Source organism: Beta vulgaris, chromosome 8 (assembly GCF_026745355.1).
Source record: "Beta vulgaris subsp. vulgaris cultivar EL10 chromosome 8, EL10.2, whole genome shotgun sequence".
Taxonomy (NCBI): domain Eukaryota; kingdom Viridiplantae; phylum Streptophyta; class Magnoliopsida; order Caryophyllales; family Amaranthaceae; genus Beta; species Beta vulgaris.
Window position 1 is genome coordinate 16,160,990 of NC_079209.1, and position 11,282 is coordinate 16,172,271.

Here is an 11,282-nt window from a genome sequence, read left to right on the forward strand (position 1 = left end):
GAAATCATTTTCCCTTGCCTAGGTACCTTTCCTAAAGTAAGCACACCCCCAAGATTAGTATTCCTTAATGAGTCTATTATGAGGGGTTACTACCGTGTCCACATTACTTATACAAAAAGTACCTTGGTAAATGATATAATATCTATCGTTCTTGCTAATAAATAACAAGCAGTTGCGTCTTGATAATTGCGATCATAAAAAATCATATATGTAATAAAAATCCTTCTGAATTAACCCTCCCTTAAAAAGAATAGTACTACTTATAAATTTAGCCATATGAAGGCATAAATAATATAACTCGCTCAAGGGATAACCTTTGAAAAATAATAATAGTTTTAAAACACTCCTTTTTAGATATTTAAACATGCATTTAAATATCAAACTCATTGTAAATTATATGGATATAGATTCAAAGATCAAATTGTATAATAATATTGAAATAGAGGCATGATTAAAGTGCATAATAAAATTAATAAAATAATAATAATAAGAGTAATTAGTAAAATAAATTATATCAATATAATAATAATATTTAACAAAATGGTTATAAAAGAATGGAGCTAAACTGAACTGAGCTGAACTAAACTGAGCTGAACTGAACTAAACTGATTTGAGCTGAACTCAGCTGAACTGAACTCAACTGAACTAAACTGAACTGAACTGAACTGAACTGAACTGAACTGAAAATAAGTTGGGGAGAACAGGCTCTAAGTTCAATGTTTCTAAAAAAAAAACAACAGAACTCATTGCATCCAAAAAAAAAAAGAAGGTAAAAAAGCACATTCAATTAACACTACAACAATTCATCCAACAAAGGATGTGAGTCTAATACACAGAAAAATAAGCCTTCAAATTCGATACTTTGCCTTGCTCAGTACCTCTCTAGTCTCTACTACAGTCAGTCTTGAGTCTACCCGGACTACCCCCATTTTTTTGCTGCATTTTATTCCCTTCAAATTCGATACTCTGTACGAACATCAAGCTTTCTCTATTCTGAACTTCTTTTTTGATATTAAATCCATTTCTTCATTTCACAAACTAAAATTAATGTACTAAACCAATAAAAAATAATATAAAAAAAGTATTCATGATCATGACTCATGTAGCAACCTAGAGCAAAAAAAAAAACTATAAGTATTCCTTTTTTTTAATTCAAAATTCTTACAAGTTCATTTCTAACAAAACTACATGCAACACTTCTTTAATTTCATAAGTTCTAACAGAAAATTAAAATGTAAAATAAATAAATAAACAAACAAAAATTAAATGATAGAGAATGATTCATACAACATGAGAGTTCTTAAACCCTGGCTCAACAGCCTCAAACAAAAAACTCAAAGCTTCTCTATCATCTTCCTTCACTAAACAACGATAAGCAAGCACCGAAGTCAAATGATCGGAGAAAATACAACGATATAACGGAATTGAATTCCCGTTTTTTGCTGCTTCAACGAACTCGGACGAATATTTCGCGGTAAATTTTCAGAAATTCACTCAAAATTATCACAAACACTGGCAACACACGAGTTTTTCCCCAAATTCTAGGGTTTTGAATGATAATTTTGTATCTCTGAAAAATGTAAAACGGGTATCAATCGGTAGATCAAGGCGAGATGATAATTTTAGCTGTAGATTTGAAATAAAAAGGATATCCATATAAACAAAATTCAAGAATTTTAGTTAATGACCTGAGGTTGAAGGAGAGAGGAAGAGGAAGAGACGTAATAGAGATAAAGGGGCGGTGTTTTGGTTTTTTTGGTTAGTAAAAAAAGGAGAGAGAGAGAGTTTTAATTTTTTTTTTCCCAAATTAATTGTTGGTCACGTGACCAACTATGACCCTACATAGTTCTGCCACTGCCTGTGGGGAATGATAGAGATAAATATTGACTTAAAGTCAAACTTTATCTTATTGTTAGTATTGGATATCCTTAGGTTGCTAGCTATTTCTAATCTAGGATTCCCTATAGTTTTTAGCTTCAAAATTCTGTAATTATCTCTTAGCATTATTCTATGTACCCTCTTGTTCTTATTCTTTGTATGCTTTAGTTCTCTCACAACTTCATATACTGTATAATGCCACGACTAATCGATGAGAATGGTTAAGCTTTCTGGTAATTAATTTGTATCCGTTATTAGTACTTAACATTGTTGTTTTATTATAAATTACAGTTATAATTTTGTGTTTTGACACTCACTTCCTAATCAAGGTTCGACCTCTCCGTGCTTGACATGGAGCAATACGTGGAGGATTCTTGTATTTGAGGGGTTTTGGCTGTTTATCGTTACACAAAGTCTTAAAAAAGACGGTATCACGTTAGTCTTAACGTATGACCTGACCAGCCAAGAGATATATATTTTTAGAACACAAACCGTGTCTCATAAATACTTATGATGATATTTTGGCGAATTAGTTAATATTTTTGGCGAATCCGTTAAGTAATTTAGCACAATAGTTTAAAGCTAGTAATCTTTATATAGATTTCCATTATTTTTTAGTTAACATACTCAATACATTAGTTAGTGTTGTTCTATAATTAGTTAAGATTAGTAGAGCATAATTTTGGTTTCTAGTATAAACGAAGAAACAACTTTTTTACAAATCTAAAATGTCAAATACAAAAAACAACCTGAAAAAATAACTTAAAACAACCTAGCATTTGGAGTAATTACTGTACCAATTTCAGTTTGGTTCTTGGAGTTTATTTTTTTTTAATCTTGTCAAAATGACTTTTGATTCTTGCACTTCCTCTCTTTGTTTTTGAACCATACGAGTATAAAATAACCAATTTAGTTGTACTTCATGAGCATCGTTCTTCTATGATTGATTTTCTAGTTAAGACTTTGTTTATAACTGCAGTAGTATTTTCGTATACTTCTTGGAGTGCTTTTCTTGCATCTTCATTATCTTGACTTTTGAGAATGAGATTGTAGAACTAATTTTCTCGCGGTTTCATATCATCATGGGGTTACATTGGTTTATTTATTCATTTCCCTTTTTCACACTTTCCTCTTTACATATCTAATCCACCTTTTGTGCATATACTTATGTAGTGTTTTTGTGATTGAACGTATGTGCATGATTTTCAAGTCATAAAATATACGACAATCTTAGCAGCATAACTATTGCTTCATATTATTTAACTATTACGAATAAATTAATAACTTATAATATTTAGGTATTAGTTATGTTTTTCAAATAAAAGTTAAACTTTCAAATGCAAAAGTTCAATTTTCGGTACCAAAAGTGATCTGATATGTTTCTTCAAAGTTTTTGTAAGTGCAAGTTATCATCTAACAATGGGATGTATATGTTACCCTTTGTGATGAATATGTGTCAAACTCTTCTTTCACTTCAAACATGATAAACATCTTATTCGGTGAAAAAACAAAGTAAGTGTTTGTGGACATTGTCGTTGCAAACTCGTGCTAAAGTATTTTACTTACATACAAATTAAACATTCAATGCATGTTGTATGCGGAAAATGGAGGAGGAAAACAATACAGGTTTTAGGGCGTCTCGATGGATAAGAGAAGAAAGAGAGAATGTTTATGTGTGATACTGAAGTTAGGGTCAACAAAATGCATTATAATCTGGAATATATGATACAACTAATATACTCCAGTGCTTAACTAATACTTCCTTCGTTTTTTAACAAATGACAGAGAGAGAAAGTGGGAAGATACCCATGCACCTAGAGAGAAAAAGTTGGGACCACATGTTTAAAAGAGTTAATTGCAAACTTAATAAATGTAAGTGGTCCCCAAAAGCACATGGTTACCCATTTTTTTCAAACAAAAATGCGAACTCATTGCTTTTCATTTGAATTTGGCTCCAAACTAAAAATTTCAAATTTCTTTTAAATTTGGCTCCAAAATCAAACTAACTATCAATATTTATAGGAAAGCGGACTTAGAAACCATCAGATTTTTCACACCCCTCATTACAAAAACTCTTAGTCACAAGCACACACTTCACAAAAAAAAATAAAAATACAAAAATTTCTTGCAAAAGAATTTCACAGTAACACTGCCACTTACACACACATCACATTTATGATTTTTTTTTCACTTGCACACACAACACAATCACACCATGGATGAAGCTTGGTTGATGGTGAATGGAGAAGGGGACTATATGGACATAGATGAAGAAGAGTTGTTGCTGCTACAAGATCTTCAAATGGATGCACAAGACACATAGCAACAAACATCCAAGAAGGGCATCTAAGTGTTGATGAATTGCTGCTTAGGAGCTGATAAATGAAATCAGGGATGAACAATATCTTTTTGCATCATCATTTCGTTTCCATTGGGCAGTTTTTTTAAAGCTACACCATTTGCTTTTGGTATGTCCTCCCAGAAAGTCTCCAATCCACATACATAACAAAGGTAAAAACAACGTTTAATATCCTCAAAACATGAAATGTGGGTGATGTAATGGTGAAAGTTAGTAATCACAAAGGCCATAATGACTTCATGCAAGAATATAAAGTTGTTGACCTCATTCTTCATAGAGGTTATCACAAAAACAACCCCTCAGTCCATATAGTTTCATGCAAATGCAACAAAAAGTCATACTCACAACTTTTTAGAGTACTTTTTTCCTCCTAATTGCAACAACATAGTTTAGATGGTGGGCATATTTAATGTGTTTAGCCTAGTTACATGTTCAGTTTTAAAGTGTTTTATCATTGAGGAAACCAACTCTAAAAACAATGGCATCACAAAACCTCATCTGAAACATCATGAAATATCAACTCACAACAAACAAAATGAAATAACCAAACTAATGAAATCAAAGCAACTAAATGAACTACAATAAAGCGTAATCAACCAAACGCAAGTGGAATCAACTGTACAGAACCAAACATCGACCAAAATCAACACTAATCAACATAAGACAACATAAATTAACTAAAATTAACATTAATCAGCATAAATCAACAATAATCAACCTAAATAAACTGAAATAAACAAACATCTTAAGTACTCAGCATAACTCAACATACATCAATATTAATAAAAATGAACCTAAATCAACATAAAACAACATAAATCAAGTAACCTAAATCAACATGAATCAACATACATGCACCTAAAATTGATAAAAACAAACCTAAATGAACCTAAATCAACATAAAACAACATAAATCAACCTAAATCAACATGAATTAACATAACAAAACATCACTCAACATACATCAACCTAAAATTAATAGAAATAAACCTGGCTCAACATAAATGAACCTAATTCAACATAAAATAACATAAATCAAACTAAATCAACATAAACGAACCTAAATCAACATAAAACCAACCAAAAATGAACATAACTCAACATCAATCTAAAGTAGTCAGCATAACTCAACATACATGAACCTAAAATCAATAGAAACAAACCTAAATTAACATAAGTGAACTTAAATCAACATAAAACAACATAAATCAACCTAAATCATCATGAATCAACATATAACTCACCAGACGTCAACCTAAAATTAATATAAATTAACCCAAATCAACATAAAATAACATAAATCAACAAAAGGAAACCTAAATGAACACAACTTAACATAAATCAGCCGTACAATTCCATAAAAATTAACATATTAATTAAAAAACAGGAACCCTAATTCAAAGAATACCCCTAATTATGGACAAACATGACAAAACGAGGGTAGATCTTCATTTACATAATCATGCATAAAGGCAAAACAAAGATGATATTTTCATCAAAACTTCAGCCATAAATAACATAAAACAACAAGAATCTCATGATATTGCCAATCGACCCAGCAACAAAATCCCACACTCAAAGCATGCAAAATAAACAAAAAGATAAAACCTTAGAAAATAATTGCAAGAGTTAGAAGATGTCACCACATATCCTGAAGAACAACGCAATTTTCATTTTTTTTTGTCTTTTTTTTTTTGTTTCGACACTGACAACAGTAGAAGGAAAATCTGATTCACCTCTTTTTAGGGACTTAGAAGTAGAGGACACAGAAGAATCGCCAAAAGTCGAGTTTTTTTTCACTTGCAACCCGGACGCAACTTCAACCAAAATGTTTTGAGGGCTTTCAAGTTCATCGGGCCAATGAAACTTTGAATTTAGTATTTCTTGGAACCATGAACACCAACAACAATCTTTGTAGATGTATAAGAAGACCCGTGTTCACGCTGATCTAATTTCCTCCACAACCAATATTCTTCAGAGGCCTCAACAGTATCAAAACCGAAAACATAATCGATAGTATTCGACGAATCCATCGAAAAAAAATTGGGGACTTTCGCAACAACAAGAGATGTAAAAGATTCGCGAAAATTTGGGGTAGATTTTTAGGGTTCTTCACAAATTTAAGTTGATGAAGAAGAATATAAGATGAGAGAAGTCAAAGATTCGTGAGATTGTGGGTAGATTTTTAGGATTCTTCCTAAATTTCAATAGAGGAGGAAGAAGACAAGATGAGAGAAGTCAATGATTCGCCAAGATTGGGGGAAAAATTTTAGGGTTATTAATAAGAAACAGTAGAGAAAGAAGAACAGAAGATGAGAGAAGCAAGGATTTCGAGATTTAAGGTAGTCGAATTTTTAGGGTTCTTCAATTGGGTGAGTTAAGGTTTGAACATCAAAAGAATTGGGGTGATAATATCATAACAGGGGTAACTGATGGGTTGGGGTGGAAAAAATGGAGGGAGTCATAAACTTAGTTGGGGTAGAAAAACGGAGGGAGTCATAAACTTGGTTGGGGGGAAATTAAAGGAATTAGGTGGCGGTTAGTAAATGTATTAAAGTGGGTGGGTGATTAATGAATGACAAATAGGTGTAATAGAGTTGAACAATTTTTACCAAATATAGTTATGTGTCACTTTTTTTGATATTTCCTAATAAGGAATATGTGTCACTTATTAAAAAAAACGGTAGAATTATACTTCAGTGCTTAATTAATTCACCCAGAACCAATTTAAGTCTAACATAACTAATATGTGCAAGCGTTTAACTAATTCTAGTGTTGGTTTGATGCATGTGCATGATGTCAGCATGTCATCAACGATCTCACGTTAGTATCTCCAAAAACAAATCCTTGTCGTTAATAGGAATAGATCGTACTAAAATCAACAAGTAAGAGATCTGGTCTTTAAGATTGAAAAAGAATGAAGGATGGCACTGAATCCAAAGAAGACCAAAGATCTTAAAGAGTATTTAGAACCATATATTTCCAGATTTGTAAAATATTATAGTATCCGAAGTAGTAAAACGAAAATTTTACAACATATTTTTATTTATTTATTGACCACAAGTCCAGAGCAGTTGTAAGACTTGTAACTAGATCTGCCGGTGACCATGTTGGAGATCCTCTTCTTCCACTAAAATGAAATGCCTACTAGTATTTGAGATGGAAAGAATCACATGCAAAAACTTCGGGTCCGCCAACGCATTAAAAATTGCATATGTTGTTTGAATTTTACTTTCACTGTTCCATTTGTTTTTACAGTTAACTCATGAGCATATTTTTTTTTTCTCGTAAAATATGTGTAAACATATTATACATCTCAAGTACTAATATTTTATTCTAGCACAGACTATAAGCAGCTAAGAACCCGAAACATTAAGCAATAAATAACAATAATAATATCAATTGAAGCATGATGTTGTATATATTGTTTTAAAAAACAACATAAATCTAATAATAATAATAATAATAATAATAATAATAAATAATAATAATAATATATATAATAATAATAATAATAATAATAATAATAATAAATAATAATAATAATAAATAATAATAATAATTAATAATAATAATAATAATAATAATAATAATAATAATAATAATAATAATAATGATAATAATAATAATGATAATAATAATAATAATAATAATAATAATAATAATAATAATAATAATAATAATAATAATAATAATAATAATAATAATAATAATGTCTAAACTAATACTTCTATTGTTTTAAAAAATATATTTGATTCTTATTGTAATCTATTAAAATCCATATATCAAAACCATTTTTTCTCCGATGTGACTGAAACTGTTGATCCTAAAGCAACTGCATTGCAGACGGTAAAAAAAACGAGTAAGAGAACTAATAAACCACAAGAAAGTAGTATTCTAATGCTAATGATGTGTGGAAATTACATGTGATTTCTTATATTAGGCACTAGTCAAACATACAAGAAAACTTCACATAAATTTGAAGAATATAGTAAGTAACAGCAGAAATGTCAATTGAAAATAGTGTGGCCTAAAACTACGGTTAGCTTTGCCATAGAAAGACTCGTTATTGTACTTCATCAAACAATTAGCATGGACAAGAACTCCACCTGATGAACCACTGCAACAATCTGGAATATAAGAATACAATTCCCCTAAGCATTTACCGCAATTTACCGGAGATATATCAGGCCTGCATTGAACCAATGTATAGATTTTCTCATGAGATCCCGTTACCTCAACCGTCCTAGTCGCGAAATTAGCCTTAGTCCAATTGCCATAACCGGCTTCCTTAACGATACCCTGCATCGAATTCGACAACGTCTCGTTGTACTGCTCGTAGTTAGTCATATTCTTCCCAATTGCTTGATAGGTGAACACAAGACCCTCTTCATACACCTTAAATTTCGACCTGTCTGCATATTGTACCATACACCTAATCAAACCACCGAATCCAATACATTCCGAATTGTCATCCTCCTGATCCATCATAAATTTCGTCAAGTTCACTAAACAATTGTGACATTGCTTAGCACTTAGATCGCCTCGACAAAGATACGAACCATAAGCCCTATCGGAAACTCTACCGACCGAAGTATTGAAGAAACTCAACGTTGGATGCCAAGAAGAGGACTCTGCCACAAGGAGAAATAGAAGTGAATAAACATTGTCTTGAAAATCGAGACTTGTAGAATTGTTTGTACTACTCGTGTTTCCATAACAAACTCTTGTAAGACCGCCAAACTCTTCGTCATCACTAAGCGTCGAACCGACATTTGAAAATATAATAGTAAGGAAGAGGAGAGATATTCTCCATGGCATAGTTGCTAAGCTTGAATTTAGGCTTGCAAACCTGTAGAGTATAGTTTTGAGGTAGAAAGTCAACTCTTATGAAAAGAAGGATTTTGTAGGATATGGAGATTTCGAGGATACATACTATCTGGGAAAGATTGACTTGCATGTGCTTAGTTGCAATTTGAAATTTTATATATACTATCCAATAATGATTCCCTGAATGTATGGGAAGGGATCTTCTAGCGTGATTAGTTGCTGGCTTTGCAATTATTGAAATTGTCGATCAGGCATAGGACTGGCAAAGTGCCAATGAATGCTAATCCCATGAATGACTCCTTATTACGCTTTATCATTCAAGAGCTCATGAATGCTTCTTAGATAAACAATTAGTTGTTGACCCAGGCTATGCCGCCAGATTGAAAATCTTAAATGAAACACTTGAGAAAAGTGGAAAAAAAGAGTTGAAGGGTTTGGATTGTGCTTAGATTACAATCTTCTAGTTCCGACTAAATTTTCTACATAGTAAATCATATTATGAATTATTCATCAACATAATCCCTGAATATATATATATATATATATATATATATATATATATGTATATATGTTAAATTAGATAGAGAGGAAAATATATGATTTGTTATTATTGCTTGTTGCATATCATAAAGATTACAACCCTTTATATAGAGAAACATAACATAAATTTAACCTAACACAACTTAACCTAATGGGCTATGGCCCAATACTCCTAACACCCCCCCCCCCCGCAATCGTAACGGCAGTAACACAAACGTTACGATTAGACAAATAACAATAAAAAAAAAAAAGACCAATAGAAATAAAACCAAACTCAAATTCTTCAATTCTTCAATCCTTCAATTCGTCAAATCTTCAATTCTTCAATGAACCATCCTCGTCTCAAGGTACAAGGAGAACCCATAAACCGTGTCTCACGACACACGGAGAGCCAAAACATGTCTCACAATCTGTTTTGAAACAAATCTGAAGTGGAGACCAAAGAACCAATTTTTGTGAAAGTTGTGATGGAATGATCACCATGACAGAAACAAAAGAACAAATTTTCGATGGAATGAACGTCATCGATATTTTTAAAAAGAAACCGATCTGTTTTGAAACAGATTTGAAATTAAGATTAAATGAAACAATACCACCAAAGTGGTGCTTTTTTTTTTCAGATTCATTTGGAAGAGATGAATAAAATGAAGTAAGAAGAACACACCCTTTCTAAACTCCTAATCCCCGTCAAAAAAAAATCAAAATCAAAGCGATGTGTTATACTATAAACCTTTCATCTTTACACTTTCGCACAAATCCATTGACAAGAGTTGATAATCAAAAACTTCTCCCCGACCTTTTTGAATCATCAAGGATTATTATACAATAGCAAAATACCTCTCTGTCAAAACCTAAACTGTTTTTTTTTTTTTGAGAATTTAATTATGCCAGAAAATCAACCAGAATGTAGCTTCCTCAACGTACCAACACCATCGAAACCGCCTCAATTTGACGTACAAACCTTGGTTCGAGGACAGAAGCACCAAAAAAAAAAAAAAAATAGCACAGCAGAGTTTAGCCTGCCGGTGGGGTTAATTAATCAGCCACCACCCACCGGCGGGAGAAAGAAGAAGAAAAAATTTGAGAACCCTAGATCTTAGGCTCCGATACCATGTTAAATTAGAGAGAGAGGAAAATATATGATTTGTTATTATTGCTTGTTGCATATCATAAAGATTACAACCCTTTATATAGAGAAACATAACATAAATTTAACCTAACACAACTTAACCTAATGGGCTATGGCCCAATACTCCTAACACCCCCCCCCCCCGTGATCTATTCCTGGGGCCACAACCATCAGCTTAAGCTTTTGGTTGAGTTGGTCTTTTCACATGGTATCAAGAGTCAGTGTGACATAAAGGTCACGGGTTCGAATCTCATCACCCCCTCATTGCTAAGTGGAATATTTAGCGCCAAGTATGAGGGAGACTTGTGCTGCATCCACACTTCAAGCCCAAAGGGCTCTTGCGTGAGGGGGCGTGATAGAGTATAGATCTATTCCTGGGGCCTCAACCATCAGCTTAAGCTTTTGGTTGAGTTGGTCCTTTGACAATATATATATAGAGGAGGGCTCTTGTGAGAACACCTCCTCTATGTGAGAACACTTTTTTATGTGAGAACAAATTTGGACCTTTAGTTGTAATCTAATCTAACTATTCTAAATACACTTATG

The 11,282-nt window shown here is 32.2% G+C and overlaps 1 protein-coding gene across 1 annotated transcript; it reads right to left on the reverse strand.

The window, feature by feature from the left end:
• Positions 1-8,206: 8,206 nt before the first annotated feature.
• LOC104901150 (cysteine-rich repeat secretory protein 38) lies at positions 8,207-9,058 on the reverse strand. Its single transcript, XM_048635627.1, has one exon. It carries the CDS (start codon positions 9,056-9,058, stop codon positions 8,207-8,209), a length of 852 nt encoding a protein of 283 aa, XP_048491584.1.
• Between the last annotated feature and the right edge of the window lie 2,224 nt (positions 9,059-11,282).

What these genes read in the sequence shown, in the direction of transcription:
- LOC104901150 (XM_048635627.1), bottom strand. Translation starts at nt 9,058, where the DNA reads ATGCCATGGAGAATATCTCTCCTCTTCCTTACTATTATATTTTCAAAT.